This window comes from Epinephelus fuscoguttatus, linkage group LG10 (genome assembly GCF_011397635.1).
Source record: "Epinephelus fuscoguttatus linkage group LG10, E.fuscoguttatus.final_Chr_v1".
Lineage (NCBI taxonomy): Eukaryota > Metazoa > Chordata > Actinopteri > Perciformes > Serranidae > Epinephelus > Epinephelus fuscoguttatus.
This window is the reverse complement of record NC_064761.1, coordinates 43,280,103-43,300,238: the sequence shown is the minus strand read 5'-3', so window position 1 is coordinate 43,300,238 and position 20,136 is coordinate 43,280,103. Positions and strand designations below refer to the sequence as shown.

General features: G+C 42.7%; 2 protein-coding genes across 4 annotated transcripts; both read left to right on the top strand.

The window, feature by feature from the left end:
• Positions 1-442: 442 nt before the first annotated feature.
• Positions 443-18,469, top strand: LOC125895942 (cytochrome P450 2J2-like). Of its 3 annotated transcripts, XR_007450226.1 has the most exons (10): positions 444-736; positions 1,396-1,558; positions 3,856-4,005; positions 4,088-4,248; positions 4,328-4,504; positions 7,034-7,175; positions 7,272-7,459; positions 7,556-7,697; positions 8,518-9,328; positions 18,065-18,469. XR_007450226.1 is itself a non-coding variant. In XM_049588201.1 (9 exons), exons 1-9 carry the CDS (start codon positions 554-556, stop codon positions 8,691-8,693), a joined length of 1,482 nt encoding a protein of 493 aa, XP_049444158.1. In that variant the 5' UTR covers positions 443-553; the 3' UTR covers positions 8,694-10,944. The 3 variants fall into 3 exon arrangements, 2 of the variants coding, with proteins under 2 accessions (XP_049444158.1, XP_049444159.1); XM_049588201.1 differs by lacking the exon at positions 18,065-18,469 and having other exon boundaries at positions 443-736; positions 3,856-4,009; positions 4,092-4,248; positions 8,518-10,944; XM_049588202.1 differs by lacking the exon at positions 18,065-18,469 and having other exon boundaries at positions 8,518-10,944.
• On the top strand, positions 11,064-18,469 carry LOC125895940 (cytochrome P450 2J4-like). Its single transcript, XM_049588199.1, has 9 exons — positions 11,064-11,909; positions 11,999-12,164; positions 12,258-12,410; positions 12,490-12,650; positions 16,519-16,695; positions 16,782-16,920; positions 17,207-17,394; positions 17,508-17,649; positions 17,754-18,469. The coding sequence occupies exons 1-9, from the start codon at positions 11,718-11,720 to the stop codon at positions 17,927-17,929; spliced, it is 1,494 nt and encodes a 497-aa protein (XP_049444156.1). The 5' UTR covers positions 11,064-11,717; the 3' UTR covers positions 17,930-18,469.
• Positions 18,470-20,136: the final 1,667 nt, after the last annotated feature.

Below are 20,136 nucleotides of genomic sequence, written 5' to 3'. Positions count from 1 at the left end.
TTTGCTGATTGTATTTCAATGGTTAAGGTGAGGGTTAGGGACAGGAACAGCACTATGTCATTAAGAAGTACAGATGCAAAATCATGAGGTGGAGGTGAAACGTCTCTTCTACCTTTATCACTGATTATTACTGAATTGTTTTACTGCTGCAGCCTTTGATACTGGGTCAGAACTTGTATTTTGAGATCATGACACAGCTATCTACTCAACACATCTGTTACATACACCAGTCTGCATAAAAATACATCTATTGTACAAGGTTAAAACTTACACTGTATTCCAGATTACTGACATTATTTTTACTGAACTGATCAGGAAGCCTCCCTGTGTCCATAACACACACTGCACACAGTCAACAACCAGCTGGGAGAGCTCAAGCTCCAGCCTTGTTTTTCACTTCAGAGGTTGTGAGAGGTCACCAACGTTATATAACACTATGGGGCTTTTTTTTGTCCAACTTCCCCCTCTCCTCATCAGATAACACCACAGGCACCACCATCCTGTCTGCAGGAGCAAACTGATTTCACAGAGAGCCTTCTGAAATATATTCACAATGATTTTTCAGGCACTTTTTGATTGTATGGACTTCACCAGCTGGCTGTTGTTGGGTTTTACTGTGTTACTCCTCACAGATTTGATCAGAAACTGGAGGCCACACAGCTTTCCCCCTGGACCCTGGGCCGTGCCTTTTCTAGGAAACATCTTTACAGGAGTCGACTACAAAACTATGGAGAAGGTGAGAACAGTGCCGTTTGTTTTCCAGTAGAGATAAATCAAATCTTTAATATCTGAGCGGCAATTTGAGTTGCAGAAAGTAACCTTATCAACATGACAGGCAGATGGAATAACAATGAATAAACAACACCATTAAATTGCAACTCAAAGGGTTGATACCACCGCATGTTAATGTTTTACCCAAACCAAAGTTTTATATTCTGATACTTTACACTGAGGGTAAACTCTGTATAAAATGAATTTAAATCTCAAATAACAGTAATAAACATCACTACAAAGGTTGTTGATATAAAAGGGTATAAAAGCTAAAACAATTTTTTGTCAATTGGGATTTAAATGTTAGTTTTCAGAGAAACATGAAACAATTTACAAAGCTCAAAACATGCCTAATAATCAGTGACAAACTGCAGGTTAATACACGGAAAATAATTTATTTTATATGTCAACAATTGTGTATCAAACAAGACAAACTGCACCAACACAGAGGAGCACTTCAAAGTTAGTCCTTTTCCATGAAGTGATCATTTGTTCCCTCTTTTTAATCATTTCAACTGACAATAACTAAATTTATTTCTATCCAGTATATGGTTCATATGTTGAAAGAAAACAGTCTTTGTGAAATATTCCCTCTCCTGATGAGTAACTTGTTTTTGGATGCAGCTTGCTCAGGCGTACGGTCCAGTGTTCAGTTTGAGGAGAGGCGGCGAGAGGACGGTGTTTATTTCAGGATACAAGATGGTCAAAGAGGCTCTTGTTAACCAGCTGGACAGCTTTGTTGACCGCCCCATTGTCCCTCTCTTCCATGTTATCTTCAAGGGGATTGGTGAGTATTTGTGAACAAGTGAATGAGAGCTTGTCTGTATGGTACCGCAAATGTGTTTTCATGTATCCAGAGGTGGAGCCAGATGTTGTGAACATTCAAGGCTCAGTCCAAACTTCGGCAGGTTGAGGGGTCATGTTCCACTGGGGAGGTTTTTCCCCCATTTTCAGCAGCTGTTTGCACTTTTTCAAGCCATTTGAAATAATAGGATTCCTAAAAAGCTGTACATCATTTGGACAAAAAATATCTGCTAAGGAAAAGCCTCCATCCTATTTTGTATGTAACTGTTCTCCAACTGTCTTCGCCGTGTGATGGGGGTAGAGCTTGGTTTTAAGTCTATACCACCTTCCTTTTAAAAGTTATTCGGGAACATACCTTCCCGTTTGTGGACCCGACTCCTCAGGTGTCGAGTTCACCCACTTCCCGATGTCCTAAAAATCAGGGGTGGGCTCTATCGACGCAGAAGGACCGAAAATGGGGTAGTAGAGCTTAGTTTCAACCCTCTACGTCCTTAATATCAAAAGTTATTCGCGAACATACCTTCCTGTTTGTGGAACTGACTCCTTGAGTGTCGAGTTCACCCACTTCCGGACGTCCTAGAAGGTCGAGGGTGGGCTCTATCGACGCAGAAGGACATAAAAATGGGGTAGTAGAGCTTAGTTTCAAGTCTATACCACCTTCCTATCAAAAGTTATTCGTGAACATACCTTCCCGTTTGTGGACCTGACTCGAGTGTCGCTCTAATGTTATGACAGACAGCAACAGACATAAAGAAGGAGCACAACATATACACCTACACCTGCTGATCATTCCTCAACCCTGACCTTCCCCGTACCCAGGGGTCTCTCTTGAAAATTCTCGAAATTCTACCATACATGTATTAAGTATCTCAATTGTGCACTATAGGGTAGAAATAAAGACAAAATACAAATATAAATTTATACCATTTTTCTAGCTAAACTGAGTGCCTCCTTCCGAGGCTCAAGCATGATGTAACCTGCCCCCTTCATCCTAGAAACAGACCTCCACAGATAAAATCTCTATGAAAGAGTATTTCCACTGCTGAAAAGAAAGACTGCATGGCGGCTCCCATCTAACTGCCAACATCTTTTCAGCAGCAGTGCATGCTGATAACCACAGCTGCCTTTGAGTGTCATTAAAGTTCTGCCCTGAGCACCTAAAATTGCACCCAGAAACTTTAAACTGATGGACACTCCCATATGATACGTAAGAAAGTCCCCAGTTGATTCAGATCACATGAGGTTTAGTTTGGAGAAGTACTAACGCTGCTCTGGTGTCAAATAAGTTTGAAATATGAAATGCAGGTTTTTACGCTGGGGTAGTGTTCACAGAATGAATGTTTACTTAAAAATCTGCTACACTTGAATCACGGGTGAACCAACCAGCAACCACAGAGGCTGAAAAGTGAAGCCAAAGAGGACGTGCCAAAAACAGGCTGACTCCAAAACAGGGTATATACCCATAAACATCAATGTTAATATGCCCAAATTTACAGCCAAAACAATCAATAAACGTACAGGTTCAGGCCATAAACCCTATGAAAGCACTAGGGCTGCCCCCGACTAAGAATTTTCCTCGTTGTCCAGCAGTCCTCATCAGGGTCCATCAGTGGACTAGTCTCCTGCATGTTTCTGATATGAATGTAATGATGAAATGATATATTTTGGTGGTTTGAGTTGAAGGTGTGAGAAAGAATAGTATCAGTAACATTGTTAACACTGTGCTACATTACAGAGAAATACAAACCGTACTAATGACCCTTCATTAATATAGGCCTATATTTTATCTCCAAGCGCACGTCACACACTGAGCGAGCCGCCTGTTAATGACGCTGTGGGCTAATGGGCATGTAGCTACTTCCATGTTTCACATGATACGTCATGTTTGTAGTCGACCAATGAAGATGAGTTTACATATCACCTTGGGTTCGTCCTTCACCTTCTCAAAATGATCCCACACTTTGGATTTCCTGCCCGACATGTTATTAACTAGCCTGTGGAATAACCGCAGGTACCAGCCCTGGAGATTAACCTGACTCTTGTTTGAAATTCCCACATGGTCCAGGTGCAGCCTCTTATAGAGTTTCACATTTTATACATTTTATTTTTTTTGAGACTTAGCGACCAATGAAATCTTGCCAACCAATGACCATTCTGGTTGACTAACATGTGGTCAACTATTAGGGGGCCGACCTGGAAAGCACATTTATAAAGACGTGTTTTTAAGAGGAACTCACCAGACTGATGTATCGATGAGTGCTGGTGTTCTGTTTCCCTCAGGTATAGCTTTGAGCAATGGTTACCTGTGGAAGAAACAGAGGAAGTTTGCCAGCACTCACATGCGTTACTTTGGAGAAGGCCACAGGTCCCTGGAAAAATACATTGAAGTGGAAAACAACTTCCTCTGTGAAGCTTTCAAAGAGGAGCAAGGCAAGTAGAGATTCATCTGTTGACTGACTTTACATCCTCATATGATTTATCAACACCTGAACTGAATTCAACATATTTCCAGGAAGACCATTCAACCCCCACTACACTGTAACAAATGCAGTGAGTAACATCATCGCCTCTGTGGTCTTCGGACATCGCTTCGAATACAGTGATCAAAGCTTTCGCAAGGTTCTGGAGTTGGATAATGACGCAATTGTGCTTGCTGGCGCCTTTCAGACTCAGGTAATTTCTGATCTGCCTAAACTCACAACAAACGGTGCTGCTGGTCTGTAACTGATATGACATTTTGTCCCACCAACAGCTGTATGATGCCTTCCCTGGCTTGTTCAAATACCTGCCAGGACCTCACCAGACTGTCTTCGCCAACTACACCAAGATCTTGGCTTTCCTGAAAAAGGAAGTGAAGAAGCACCAGGAGGAGTGGAACCCAGACAACCCTCGTGATTTTATTGATGTGTACCTGGCAGAGATGGAGAAGGTAAGATATTCATGTAATCTAAGTAAGGCTTCCTGGAATCCTGGCAAAGGACATGTAAACAGGTTATCAAGTCTCAATCCATTAGAAAGGACTGATCATTAATCAGTCCCTCTTGCAATCGCATTAAGTAACACAAATTCAACGAAAGTCCCCAAAATTTGCAGGGGCTTGCAATTTTTCAAAAGATTTTTCCGCGTTTTCCAGCTGACCGGAAGTCGTGATGCATGCGATGTCAACACACGCATCATCAAACCCCGCTAATGGCATTGCAGTTCTGATCTCAACAATGCTATTTCATCAAATTTCTTGGCTTAACTGTCTAATTTATGGCTAACTGGCCCAACTAAAATATGATGAAGGCAAAACTATGATATTCTATGAATTAGGGCCCTTAGAATTATGTTACGTCATTTATTTATAGTTATGTAATTAACGTCAAATTATTATGGTTAGGTTTAGGAAAAGAAACATGGTGACGGTGTTCGCTTATATGAATCACAGTTCATACAGTTCTGCACACGCGTCTCCAGGGGAAAAGTCTGGGTTTTTGCCGTCCATCCACCACCCCACTCTGCCTTCCTACAAGACTGCTTGGAACCGCTTCCTGGTTTACTCCCTGCATTGGTCATGTGATCACAGCCTTTCATATTACGAGGGATATGTACACATTTTCGTGTACATAGAGAGAGAATCATCCCTCTCTTTCACAATTTCGGGGGGAGTGTTATTAAGGCTACAAGTGTAAGTAAGGGCAGGGTCACTTCAATGAAAGGCTGTGTGCGAGGTGTGGCATGGTATGGTATGCTGCTGCAACAAGGGCTAGCCGCACCTTTCCCATGTGAACTACCAGTGCGTTGTCAATACAACATATAAACACTTTAACTATCTGCCTTTCAACATGCTACTTCAACTACTAATGTACAGTTTTAGCCCACTAACTATCCCACTATTGGCAATGGTACTACTGTACTTTCAATAAAGCAATCGTACTATCAAACTCACAAACACTCTGTCTGAATACATTGCTCTTCTTAATGGGTTCAGTTGACTATTTAATCTGCAGTTTCCTATGACCTGTGTCCCAAACACACACCATGTGAAACTGTTCGTGGGCACCTGTGCACTCAGTGGGTATGGACTAGTATAGTAAATGATTACATTAAAATGTCATTTTCCATCTATGGTTAATGATGTACAAGATAGTGTTCATTCACTCTTGTGCAACATTAAACAGACAGCAGGCATGATTCCAAAGAATTATATTTATTCACAAACTAGCAAAGCAAATCAAAACACAAATTCTAACTAACTATATACGAGCTTGGTGTGTATATGTGTGTGTGTGTGTGTGTGTGTGTGTGTGTGTGTGTGTGTGTGTGTGAGAGAGAGAGAGAAAAGAGAAAGACAAATGCGGGTGTGGTGATCAAAGAGCCGTTTGTCCTACAAAACAAAATAGCTGACAACAGAGAACTAACAAAATGGCCGAATCAAGGCTGGCTACAGGTCGAGGGAGGTGTTCGTCTGACTGTGTGGTCAGGACAAAGACAAAGGAAAAGAAGCGGGAACTCTGAGATGCCTGTTTGGGTGTAGCTCTGTTGAAAGCCCATTTGTTAATGAGTCTATGTGAATGTGATTTGTGTTGCAAACGGTCTGGATTAGTGCAGAGATTGTTTAGTTGTGTGCAAGAATCTGTTTGTAAACAGTATTAGCAAATTAAACACTTAGCTTTGGAGAAGCCAACTAATCAATGACCCAACTGCAAACTATCACAACAATAACTCAATGACAGCATTAAATCACATACAACAAGTTAAACAGTCTTGCTTAGCCTGTAAAGCTGTGATAAGCTATGCCCAGTCGTTACTTTACCGATCCTTGAATGGATGGAGGAAAGAGTCACTTGGTGGTGTGCTGCTTTGTTAGCTGGCAGAAGAAGGCTGGGAAGATGGTTCCTGCTGCAGTCTTTGTTGTGTCATTTGTTCCAAAGGTGAAACTCCGAGGAAGCTGGTCGCTCAGGGTTTAGCAGAGTTCGACGCTGGGTGCTAACTCACTTAGTTCCTTGTTGCTGGAAAGCTAGTTGCAAACCTTGTGTTTGCAAGAGAGTCTGTGATCAATTGCCCTCCCTTTAGTGGTTTGGGCTATGGAGCCAGGGTCTAGGCCTCTGTACTGTTCCAGGCCCAGCCGGAAAGCGGTGTCAGCTGTTCAACAGCTGGAGCAAGAGAGAAGGCTTGAAAGGAAGAGAACAGATCTTCTACAGAGTTTGGTGACATCACAGAGAGGCATGTCACTGTAAAAGTCCTGTCCAATCAAGTTGTGTCTCAATGAGGTGTGGGGTGAGACCTCCTGTGGAGATGGGTGTCACATAGCTCTCTTTGTTTGAAGACAAACAGCATGCAGAGGAAAAAGCCTTTAAATGTCCAGTGATGATTTTACCAAATGATAAATCATCTGTGGTCCTGTGAATCCCAACAGTAGCCTATGACAACACAGCACAATATAATTATAATATAACATTGCTGCCTCTTTCAGAAAAAGGAGGACCCTGAGGCTGGCTTCAACATCGAGACCCTTCTGATTTGCACCCTCGACCTGATTGAGGCTGGTACAGAAAGTAGTGCCAACACTTTACGCTGGGCCCTTGTGTACATGATGCACTACCCAGAGATACAGGGTTAGTGTCTTATTAATTATATTTAGCACATGAGTATTCTTATAAAGATTATACACGTTTTCCATCAGTGTCTAATGACTCTGCTTCCTCACTTAGAGAAAGTCCAGGCAGAGATAGACAGAGTGATCGGACAGTCTCGTCAACCCACCATGGCTGACAGACCCGACCTGCCTTACACCGACGCTGTCATCCATGAGACCCAAAGGATGGGCAATATTGTTCCCCTGGGATTCCCCAAAATGGCCAGTAAAGACACCAAACTGGCAGGATACTTTATACCCAAAGTAAAGGACGATTTACTCAGGGATGAAAGACAAACTGTAAAATTTGAAAATTATTTATACACAACTGATATAAACATCTCATGACTGTTTCTCCAGGGCACAGCTATCATTACAATCCTTTCATCCGTGCTGTTTGATAAGAACGAGTGGGAGACTCCAGATATCTTCAATCCCGAGCATTTCTTGGATTCAGAGGGACAGTTCCGCAGAAGAGACGCCTTCTTACCGTTTTCAGCAGGTTTGCTCGATATTCCTCCACTTTCAGTGACACTGTTTAGCTGACAGGATAGGGCTGCCCCCTGAGAGTCGACCACATGTTGGCCGACCAGAAAGGTCATTAGTCAGCATGATTTCATTGGTTGCTTAGTCTCAGAGGAAAACAAATGTGAAACTCTATTTGAAGCTGCACCTTGTCAAAATAAATCCAAACCTATATGACTGGACCATGAGGGGATTTAATTTGAAAGGACAGACACAGGAAGTGTCCACGCTCAGCAGTCAGACAAGAGTCAGGTTAATTTCCAGGGCTGGTACCTGCGGTTATTCCACAGGCTAGTTAATAACATGTCGGGCAGGAAATCCAAAGTGTGGGATCATTTTGAGAAGGTGAAGGACGAACCCAAGGTGATATGTAAACTCATCTTCATTGGTCGACTACAAACATGACGTATCATGTGAAACATGGAAGTAGCTACATGCCCATTAGCCCACAGCGTCATTAACAGGCGGCTCGCTCAGTGTGTGACGTGCACTTGGAGATAAAATATAGGCCTATATTAATGAAGGTTCATTAGTACGGTTTGTATTTCTCTGTAATGTAGCACAGTGTTAACAATGTTACTGATACTATTCTTTCTCACACCTTCAACTCAAACCACCAAAATATATCATTTAATCATTACATTCATATCGTAAACACGCAGGCGACTGTTGGTCGACTAGGAAACTTGTTCGGTGGGGGCAGCCCTGTTATTGAGATTGCAACCACCAACATACAGTTCAAGATGTGTATTATGAATCTAGTAACACAAAGCTGCTGTGGACTTTCTTTCTCACAGGTAAACGTGTGTGTATAGGAGAGCACCTGGCCAGAATGGAGCTGTTCCTAATGTTTACATGTCTCCTCCAACACTTCACCTTCTCTCCTGTCCCTGGAGAGATGCCCAGCATTGAGGGAGTCATGGGCTTTACACATTCCCCCGTGGAGTTCAGGATGCTAGCTGTGCCTCGCTAATGTGCTCTCCACCTTTTCTCATCCCAGCATTAGCACAAAGCATCAACGTTCTCCACCTTTAACTCTAAGATCACATATTTGATTTGCAACTGAAAACTAGTTTGCATAACATATGAGCATTATGCACCACAATAAATGAATATAAAAACAAAGGAGATCATTATGTCCAGGTCAGGGGATATTGTGAAGGATTTAGGAGAATATATTTTATATTTTTGATATATATTTTGTGTATAATCATCTGAAAATAAGAATCATTCTATTTTCCTTACCTTAGAATGAGCTTTTTATATTTACTACAGAAAGTAGTGTTGTGTTTCTGAAGTAGCCCAGGACAGACAAACCAAACACTGGCTTTAGATAGGCCATTTGCGTTTTTGCATTGGCAAAGTTAGAAGCCCCTCTGAGGCGAGCAGCATCAGAAAAACGCTGATTTGTTTTACATGAAAATGCTTTATTCAGCGTTTTTACTGGTTTAAATCACCAGGTCTGTTTGTTTTGGAGAGGAGGAGACCTCTGCGGATGATTCAGCTATTGGTAAAAACCTCCTGAACAATGAACACTTAAAGGGATAGTGCACCCAAAAATGAAAATGCAGCCATTATCTACTCACCCATATGCCGAGGGAGCCTCAGGTGAAGTTCCTCACATCACTTGCGGAGATCCAAGGGGAGAGGAGGTAGCAACACAACTCCACCTAATGGAGGCTGACGGCGCCCCAGATTCAAACGTCCAAAAACACATAATTGAAACCACAAAATATCTCCATACTGCTCGTCCGTAGTGATCCAAGTGTCCTGAAGCCCCGACATAAAAAGTTGTTTGGAAATATGTCATTTGAACTCTGTTTTTAACCTCATTGTAGCCTGTAGCTCTGACTGCCTCTCTGTGCACCACGCACTTGCACGCAAGACCAGTGAAAGCACGTGAACACACATGAAGGCGGTGCCCATGTCTCATGGTCTCGCGCAAGCGCACACACATGAGCGCGGTGCCCAGAGAGGCAGTCAGAGCTACAGGCTACAGTGAGGCTAAAAACAGAGTTTAAATGACGTTTTTCCAAACAACTTTTGATGTCGGGGCTTCAGGACACTTGGATCACTACGGATGAGCAGTATGGAGATATTTTCGGCCAAAGACGGCCAAACTTCTCCCAGGAGGAAACTGATGTTTTGGTCCGGGAGGTCCAAGCTCACAGTGTCCGAATATACGGAACTGGGAGCAGACCTCCACGGGCTGATGATGCAAAGGTAGCCTGGGAGGAGGTCACCACAATTGTAAATCAATGTTGCGTTTCTCTCGTGCACGCGCGCTCTCTCTTTCTCTCTCACTCTGTTTCTTTTCTTTTGACTTTTCTAAGATGACAGATGCTGAATATATACTCCCTATCTGATGCTGTGGCTGTTTGTGGTTGGCTGAGAGGGATGTGATTAGTTTGCAGCTGTGTTAATCAAATCAGGTTGGGTTTCCATTACGCCTGCCAAACGTGCCAAACGGTGCCAATCCCCTTTGATCTGACATCAGATGTGACGGGACAGTCGATATAGAGATACATTTATGTGCTGATTACAGATAGTTGCATTGAATAGTGGTTTTTGTGGGTATTTATTGCATCGTTAATGTGCCTGATATTCTGGAAACCTGCCTGCGAGGTTTTGGTAACGTGTGCGCACTGTCCGCCGGTCAGCCAGACTTCAGCTTACACTGGCTGCGCTCCGCCTGCGCTGACAGTAGACCTGGTTTCAGCTGGCGAGCTTTTAGAGCACCTTCGATGAAGCCTTTTGGCACGAAACTGTCACTGCGCAATTGTATTACATATTCATATATCCATTAGATCATATCTGATGTATTAGCTCCACATTAGTAAAGCATGCCATTAAAGATGCAAAATGTTCCCTCTTTGCTTCTGTATGCATCCTCACTGGAAAAAGATCAAATTTATAAAGACAAGCCTCTTTGATTTTGTCACTAGTGAATGAAAACTGTATTCTGCTGCATGTACACGACCATGTATCTTCATATAAAGCCATGCCTTGGTCATTTTTACAGATTCTTAACAATGAAACAAAAGAAGTATAACCATTACACAATATACCACACAGTGCTCTGATTTTACCTTTAACTGACGTGACAGTTGTCACTTTATACCTGTATTCTGTTAGCTCAAACTACCTCTTCAAATAGGTAGTGGACAAAAGTTGTAAATATGATTTTCTAAATCTGTTTAAATCAATAAATGATTTTGGTTGTATTCCAGTGTTGTCTTGATTAATGTCAGTTTAGAGAAGTGTTGAAAAGGTGAGCACCAGGGAGTAGCTTCAAAAACACAATCTCACTGTTTGGAAAGTATTTAAATTTGTAGAATGATCCTCAACATTTCTTATTGGAAAATCTTTTTTGACAAATAAAAGCGAATCCATTGGAATAACAGTTCAAAAACAGGCCTTGATCTGAACTCTCTGGGAGCCTTTTCTCCCCACTGACTTTATAGCATACAGCCTACATTTCTACTATTTCTCTAAGACTTCAGCCTCTTTAGTTTTGTATTGGTCCGACCTATTAACGCTCATTTACACACACCTGCACAAAGAACCAGTGACATTTATTCCCACTACACTTTGACCTGTCGGCTGGACTTTACACTAGAAACATCAAGTCTCATATCGCACACACACTGTATGTTATATCTCTGAGCTGATACTAGTTTTGCTGATGCATGACTGCCATTATACTAATAAAGATAATAATTTATTATTATTACTTTAGGTATTATCATCTGCATGGCAGAGTTGTGTTTACAGAGTCTGTAGCTGGTTATACAAGTAATACACGTCACACACCTTTGTGCAGAGTGTTAATTAGTCATTACTGAAGTTTGCCCTGTCATGCCAGTGTGTACTCACAGGGTGTGCTGATAATCATAGGGTTAATGCACATGTGAGCAGGCATTACATAATCAGTGTTTCACCAGGAAGAAGACAGTCCCAGGCGATCCTGCAGCTGCTGGTTTAACTCTCTCTAACAATGTGGCTTTATAATTTTTTGCTGGGTTTTGACCTCAAGGGGCTCTTCCTGTTTATTTTCATTTTCATCCTCATAGCAGACTTCCTCAAAAACAGGAATCCTCCAAATTATCCTCCAGGACCGATGGCGCTCCCCCTTGTGGGGAATATCTTCAGTGTGGACAGTAAACATCCACACAAATATTTTACCAAGGTAAAGTTCAATATGTGCATGATTTTACTGTGAACTGTATTTAAGGGTTTTGATTCATCAGTGTTTGTTCCTGGATGTATTGTCCCCAGTTGGCTGACGTCTATGGCAACGTGTTCAGCGTCCGCCTTGGTAGTGACAAGATGGTGTTTGTGTCTGGGTACCAGATGGTGAAGGAAGCCTTAGTGACACAAGCCGACAACTTTGTGGATCGACCATACAGTGCAACGGCTGACAGGGTGTACTCAGGAGACACCTGTGCGCTAATCTCTCTCTTTCTCTTCACATCTGCTGTGCAGCAATTAGTAACCTGAGCCTTTAACCCTGTTTCCTCTGCATGCTTGTGTCTAGATGGTCTGTTCATGAGCAATGGTGAAACATGGAAAAAACAGAGACGCTTTGCCTTGTCTACATTACGTAACTTCGGCCTGGGCAAAAGCACCATGGAGCAGAGTATCTGTGAGGAGATCCGACACCTGCAGGAGGAGATAGAGAAGGAGAAAGGTGGTTCACATAATAAGCTCATTGTCAGCAGCTGTTTAGCAGTATAACATTGTCTAAACAGCGGACTCCTCTCCTCCAGGTGAACCTTTCAGCCCAGCAGGCCTCTTCAACAATGCTGTGTCCAACATCATTTGCCAGCTGGTGATGGCGAAACGCTTTGACTACAGTGACCACAACTTCCAGACCATGCTGAAGTATATATCTGAAGCCATTCGGCTGGAGGGCTCTGTATGGGGTCTGGTGAGTCAGTAATATCCATACATCCATGATTGGTTATACTTTACAGGGTTGCAGGCTGGAGCCTATCCCAGCTGTCATTAGGCGAGAGGCGCCTACGGAGGAGGGAGTACACCCTGGACGAGTTGCCAGGGCTGACACATAGACAGTAGAAACAAACAGTCATTCACACATAATCAGTCTAAGCTGCATGTCTTTGAACTGTGGGAGAAAACTGCAGAACCCAAATTAAAACCCACGCTCAGGCACGTTCACAGATAGACCCCAGGTGATTCTCAAGCACCTGCCCTTTTGCCCTCTGACTAGATAAGTGCCCTTTTGCGAGACATTTCTTTTGTATTTATTTTTCTAATATAATATTTTAGTTTTTAAATTTGGCCAACGGCATCAATTTTCCATTATAAGCATAACGCCCGACAACCGCATTTGAGTTTTAATTCTGCCAGACTGCAAGAGCACCTGCCCCTCCTTCATCACTTCCCTTGTCACAGTCACCACAGTGCTCTGCAGAACAGCATCACGCCTTCCTCTGACTTGCCTTCATCGACAGCCAGGTATAGACAGTGTTTGCCCTAAGCCTTGGAATTGTTTGAAAATGTTATGAGATTAAACTACTATAAACATGTCAATACACACCCTGATGTAGGCAATAACCCACCATTAAGCTTAATAACAACAAAACCAGTCTGCTGTAAAATCACACCGTCTCTCTCCAGCTTCCTGGCTGATCCTCGTTCAACAACTGCCCGGTGCAATCGTAGACAGACGCCGAATTGCTTTCCCACCTCCACAAGTCTTTGTTAAGATCTCCCATGCCACAGCTCTGATAATTCATTTAAAGAAATCTGTAATGTTGTTTGGTGCTGCACATGCCTTGTGCCGAGAGCGCAGAGACGGAGAGGAGGAGCGCGAAGCTGCAGCCGCTGCAGGCGTCTGTTCTCTGGGATTCTTTAAGAATATTTAAAGTTTATTTAGAGGATAATTTAAAGTATCAGTATGTGACTATTTAATGAAAATCATGAATTTAAAGTCTGTGTAAAGCAGCAAAAAATGTCTGTTATAAGTTTGTCACATCACAGAAATATGTCATTAATCACTGAGCCAAATTTGAAAGATTAAAAAAATCGCTCAAAATAATGGAAAAACAAGCACTTCTCTCTGCTGTGAAACGCTGGGGGCGTGTCTGGAGGGGTATGGCTGCAGCCTCTTGTCTCATGACTCCAGGCTGCAGCCATTCAGTCCACGCCCACTCGCGGGAGGGAAGCTGCCTCCGTGTACTGTACAAGGACGTAACCCTGCACCGGCAGCCGGCGGAACGGGAGGATGTAATCCAGGGAGGGAGAGTGTCAGTTCGGCTCCACTGACTGAAAATATTTTTTCCAGCGGATGTCTTAGTTACAACATGATTGAGCTAATTGGAGTAGTTTCATGTCGTATCCGACAACGGGAGGCTTTTAACAGATGACGCCCTGATGTTAGCTTTGCTAACTGTCCCTGTCAGCTGCAGCCACTGATGCTTTCTAGACATTGTGATTTCCCAAAACTGAATAAATACCACACATAGCAACACAAAACTGCTTTGCTAGCTCAAACATGTTGTAACTAAGATATCCGCTGGATTTTTTTTTTTTTTCACGGACCGTTTATTGAGTTATTACAGACACCGCTAATGGCTAACAGCTAACGGTTAATTAATTAATTAATTAGTTAGTTAATTAATTACAAAACGTGCACACAGTAATAGTAATGTTTGTTCAATCATTGTGTTTATAGACTTAACAAACATCAGATTAGTCTAAACGGTGATATAGTGACGTGAAAGATGTGATATATAGCTAAACTCTGCTGGTTTTCTACCCAAAAGTATGTCTAAACAACAAGGCGATTCCCTTTATTTATACTACTGCTACTACTGCTTCTTCTTCTTCTTCTCTCAATTTATTGGCGGATCGCAAACAACTTCCAGGTGCATACTGCCACCTACTGTACAAGAGTGTGTATTTATACTGCTACAGCCTCAGGGGGCGTGTTTGTAGCAGGGATAGCTCACGTAACATGAAGTTTGTGGCAAAGTTTGTGGAACCTAGCTCCATAATTCAATTGTAAATGGCTGAAAGGCTTTTCTACACATTTTGAGGAATACTTTTATGACCTATTTAATGTGTTTAAAAGAAAATAGCAGAATTTGCTTTACATAGACTTTAAATTTATTTCTGAACCAACAGGAAATAAAGTACGTAGCTGGATTGCTGGTTAAATTGAAGGGTTCTGATGGGAAAGTGCCAAAAAGAGAAAATATAAAATATGCGTTTAAAGGGATAGTGCACCCAAAAATGAAAATTCAGCCATTACAGTATCTACTCACCCATATGCCGATGGAGGCCCAGGTGAAGTTTTAGAGTCCTCACATCCCTTGCGGAGATCGCCGGGGGGAGCGGCTAGCACACCTAATGGCAGACAGCGCCCCAGACTAACGTCCAAGAACACAAAATTGAATCCACAAAATATCTCCATACTGCTCATCCGTAGTGATCCAAGTGTGCTGCAGCCCCGACATAAAAAGTTGTTTCGAAAAACGTCATGTGAACTCTGTTTTTAGCCTCACTGTAGCCTGTAGCTCTGACTGCTTCTCTGTGCTCCGCGCTCACGTGTGCGTGCCTGCACGAGACCAGCGAAAGCATGAGCTTTGCTCACCCGTGTTTACATCACGTGACATGTGCACTGCAGGGGGAGACAACAGTAACCACAGTAGCTAAAAGATAATTTGCACTACGGTCTTTTAGCAAAGGACAGCCCAAAATGTCTGAAGACTCTGAAACTGAGGAGGAACAGCATTTCTTTGTTGAGCCGTATTTGTTTGAGCCCGAGTATACTTATGTGGAACTCAGGCTACTGGACGAAGCAGCCGCCGCAGCTCATGAGCCTAACCCTCAGCCGCAGAATACCGGAGTCGAGCACTGGAAACCTGGTGGTGTAGTTGTTTCAAATGCAAAGCAGTGCCAACAGATGAGGAAAGTCTTTGCTGCTCAGACTGGGAATTGGCTGTGCCTGCACTTGACAATCTGGACATCAGTACTGACGAGACTGCTGCTCTTCAGAGACCGATCACCCTGAGCGTGCACACGTGAGCACGGAGCACAGAGAAGCAGTCAGAGCTACAGGCTACAGTGAGGCTAAAAACAGAGTTCATATGACGTTTTTCGAAACAACTTTTTATGTTGGGGCTTCAGGACACTTGGATCACTACGGATGGGCATGTTGGAGATATTTTGTGGATTCAATTTTGTGTTCTTGGACGTTAGTCTGGGGCGCTGTCTGCCATTAGGTGTGCTATCCGCTCCACCCACCGATCTCTGCAAGGGATGTGAGGACTCTAAAACTTCACCTGAGCCTCCGTCGGCATATGGGTGAGTAGATAATGGCTGAATTTTCATTTTTGGGTGCACTATCCCTTTAAGGCCTGAAGAAAAGAACCTTGTTTGTAGGAAGCTGAATTTGATGTAAAGGAACAAAAACGACTATTTTCTCTTCAGCAGAAAAATTCACCAGAACGCAGGGCATTAGGTATTTGAAGCTCAAAAACTTTTTTTTTGCTTGAGCACATGCCCCCACTGGACTGCCCACCCTAACATGCGGAGAACCTGCAAAGTCAACACATGTCCAAAGCAGAGACTGAAACCCAACACTCTTGCTGTGAGGTGAAAGTACTGACCACTGCACCCTCAGTGACATACACTTGGTTTAATCATTGTCAGAGAGACAGCCTTGTGGTGCATTGTAGAGGTTAACTGATCAAGAGGCCCATGTCTGTTGTTTTAACACAAAAGGTGAAAAATGATATGAAGGAAATTTACTGTTTTCTCCTGACTAGCTGTATGAATCATTCCCCGGAGTCATGAAGCACATGCCAGGTCCTCACAACAGAATATTCAGCTACTACAACACCATTCTCGACTTCATCAATGAGGAGGTAAAGAGCCACCAGGAGAACCTGGACCACAGTGATCCCCGGGACTACATTGACGCTTTCCTCATTGAAATGGAGAAGGTACGTAAACAACTGAACTGTACAACACGGTCCTTCCTGTCTACTCACCAGACCTGCACTATGAACTTCTGTGTATTTCTGAATAGCACAAAGAAACTGACCTGGGCTTCACTGAGACCAATCTGGCTATGTGCTCTCTGGATCTGTTCCTGGCTGGAACTGAGACAACTTCCACCACTTTGCTGTGGGCTTTGATTTACCTCATCAAAAACCCTGAGATCCAGGGTAGGTGACATGCTCAGCCCAAACTGAGATAAATGTAAAACAGCAAGGAAACAAGACTAAAACATTTTACAGCCATGCTAATGGCTCTGTGAGGTACATGAGTACATGGGCATCGCAATGCTTAGAACTAAATGCTAACATCCACACGCCAATGTTTCTCACAATGACGAGGCCAACATGCTGATATTTACTAATCAGCACTGAACACAAAGCACAGCTGACACTGACAAACTTTTCCTCACTCTGCTGCTACAAGCTTAATTCTTTCAATCATCTTGTTTTCTAGACAAAGTCCAGGCGGAGATAGACAGAGTGATCGGACAGACCCGACAGCCCAGTATGGCAGACAGACCCAACCTGCCCTACACTGACGCTGTCATCCATGAGATCCAGAGGATGGGAAACATCGTTCCTCTCAATGGACCCAGAATGGCCGCCAATGATACGACACTAGGTGGTTACTTCATACCCAAGGTGCATTCAGTACACAGTCATCCACAAGTCCAAGTCTTCACAGGATTATCTCTGAAATATGATTGTTGTTGATGCGTCACTGCATGGTGTTAACCTATGTATCTTGTTTTTAGGGTACGACCTTGATGCCCATCCTGACCTCTGTGCTGTTTGATAAGACCGAATGGGAGACTCCAGACACCTTCAACCCCGGACACTTCCTGGATGCTGAGGGAAAGTTTGTGAAGAGAGAAGCCTTTCTAGTTTTCTCTGCAGGTAAACCACGTTCACCTCGCCTTAATCTTAAACATCATCTAAACCACAATTTAAGTTTTCCTCTCTTACATCTTCATGTGTGCGTGTGTTTGTTGACTCTTCAGGGAAGCGCGTGTGTCTCGGAGAAGGCCTCGCCAGGATGGAGCTGTTTCTGTTTTTGGTTGGATTACTCCAGAAGTTCTCTTTCTCTGTTCCTGATGGAGTAGAGCTGAGCACAGAGGGAGTTACTGGAACAACACATGTACCGCTTCCCTTCAAGGTTTACGCCAAGGCTCGCTGAATTTTGTAACATCTCACTGTGTCATTTTTCATCTAAACAATGGGCAACACACAAGACTAAGCAAAAAAGGGATAGTGCACCCAAAAATGAAAATTCAGCCATTATCTACTCACCCATATGCCGAGGGAGGCTCAGGTGAAGTTTTAGAGTCCTCACATCCCTTGCGGCGGTCCAACTCCACCTAATGGATGCTGACGGCGCCCCAGATTCAAACTTCCGATGACATCACATACATTGAGAAAGAAGACCAAGTCATGGCACGATTTGATGACTCCACAATCGCCTAATCTGACACAGTGACTGTTGGAACAGACAAAACTGTCTGGTTGTAAGAACACAGCGTGAGGCAGTTTAGAGAAAACTGTAGTTTCTTTTCAATCTTAGTCTTTCACTGTTGTATGATTACCCCATGTACTTTTTCTTCACTCTGCCAGTTCATTTAATTCTGTGTAAATACAACATTGTTTTATTTAGATATTCTTGTATTAATGGCACTGAGTTGTTTTTCCTTTGTCCTTCTTATTAAATATATCAGTAACACCTCTGCTTTTTCTTGCCAATGCAAAATGTCCTCTGAGTAAAAGCTGAAATAAGAATAGATTTGTTAATGCTCATGTCACACCACTAAAAAGTTCTGCCTCGCTCAGAATACTTAGCATCTATTTAATCAAGTTTCTTGGCTTATTTTTCTAATCTATGTCTGATCTGCACAACTAAAATATGATAAAAAAAAAAAGGTCAAAACCTTTTCACACATCAATATTTTTTGTTTGTTTGATCAGTTTGCCTTCAAAAACTATTCAAAAGTATTTACAATTGTTCATCAATCACACCACGTCTCCTTCTTTCAAGACGTGAAACACAGAATCACCCTAAAACTCAACAAACGTCTGTGTTCATGTTGCAGTTATGGTGAACTTGAGTTTCAGTGAGTCTTGTTGCAGTTTATGTGAGCACACTGTTAATGATTTACTCAGCAAAGAAGAGCTTCAGGGGTCTTTGCCAATTTTTAACCAGTTTTGTTTCATAACAATGTGTATGCATTAGATTCAGATAATGGACGTCACTACTGTGATGTCACCCATTTTATTGTGGACTGCCGTTTTGAAGTCTTGAGTACGGAGTTTCGGCCGTCACCATCTTGATGTTTTGAGGCCAGAAGTGACCATATTTGGATGAGAGGGTGGTGCTGTGAGAGCAAGGGGTGGATCTGACTCGAGACTGTGGCCACGCCTTGCAGACAACCTGTCACTCTAGCGGCCCGCCCTTAAATATGCGTAACTTTGGGCCTTAATAAAATGTACACAGGTGAGTTATATAAAAATTCAACCCCTGTACAGTTGTCACAAGTGTTGACAGTAGCTACAGAGATGAAAAACGTTTTTTTGTGCCAGGTTGTAAACTCGTTTATTTCTGCTGTAATGTTGTAACACGGGGTCTACAGGGATCTGCTCTGCTTTGAACTGCAGTTTCTGACATTTCGGCATTGGCTTCATTTTCCTGCTTTACAGGTTGCTGCTTGGTACTACGTATAAATGAACTGTGGTAAACTTCCCTCCATAAAGGTTTGTGTCATCAGGCAGATTTTTGACATAGCTCCAGATTAGTTAAGCATGATTCTTCATGTCACAATGCATAAATGTTCCCTCTCTGGCTGTATATGCATCGTCACTGGGGCGAGAAAACATTTCTGAAGATTAGCCTCTTTGAGTTTGGTAATAGTAAATGAAAAATGTATTCTGTTGCATATTCTAGGGACGTGCCATATTATCCTGTTCATGATGATACCAGTATAATTTTTATATCATTTGAAAAATTCATATCGTGATACTCGCGATAATAATGACTTGTTGACATACTGATGTCATACTGTTACCCACGGCAACAACAAGTATGGCTGAAAGCGAAATTATTACCGACTCTGCGGTGGTTCCAGAAAGAGGAGCAGCTTCAGTAGTGTGGAATAAACTGTGGCGTCCTGAATGTTTTATGAACAGCCCCGGACTTCTCAGACTCTTTCAGTGACTTACTTCTCAGAGGGAACTCATTCAGCGGCTCCTCTGGCAGCAACGCAGCTTCTCTCCTCTTAAGTCATTTAAGCCATTTCTGTTGTTATAGCGCCACCCAGTTGCCAATTAGAGTTAAATTTCTCCAGTCACCTTGAGGCGTCCTGTTCTACATATCTACCAAGTTTAGTAAAAATCCAT

Excerpts from the sequence above, each read along its gene's own strand:
- LOC125895942 (XM_049588201.1), top strand. The coding sequence starts at position 554 with ATGATTTTTCAGGCACTTTTTGATTGTATGGACTTCACCAGCTGGCTG. Across the intron at positions 4,249-4,327 it reads CTGGCGCCTTTCAGACTCAG|CTGTATGATGCCTTCCCTGG; the intron begins GTAATTTCTGAT and ends TCCCACCAACAG. Across the intron at positions 4,505-7,033 it reads ACCTGGCAGAGATGGAGAAG|AAAAAGGAGGACCCTGAGGC; the intron begins GTAAGATATTCA and ends TGCCTCTTTCAG.
- LOC125895940 (XM_049588199.1), top strand. The coding sequence starts at position 11,718 with ATGTGGCTTTATAATTTTTTGCTGGGTTTTGACCTCAAGGGGCTCTTC. Across the intron at positions 12,651-16,518 it reads AGGGCTCTGTATGGGGTCTG|CTGTATGAATCATTCCCCGG; the intron begins GTGAGTCAGTAA and ends TCTCCTGACTAG. Across the intron at positions 17,650-17,753 it reads CTTTCTAGTTTTCTCTGCAG|GGAAGCGCGTGTGTCTCGGA; the intron begins GTAAACCACGTT and ends TTGACTCTTCAG.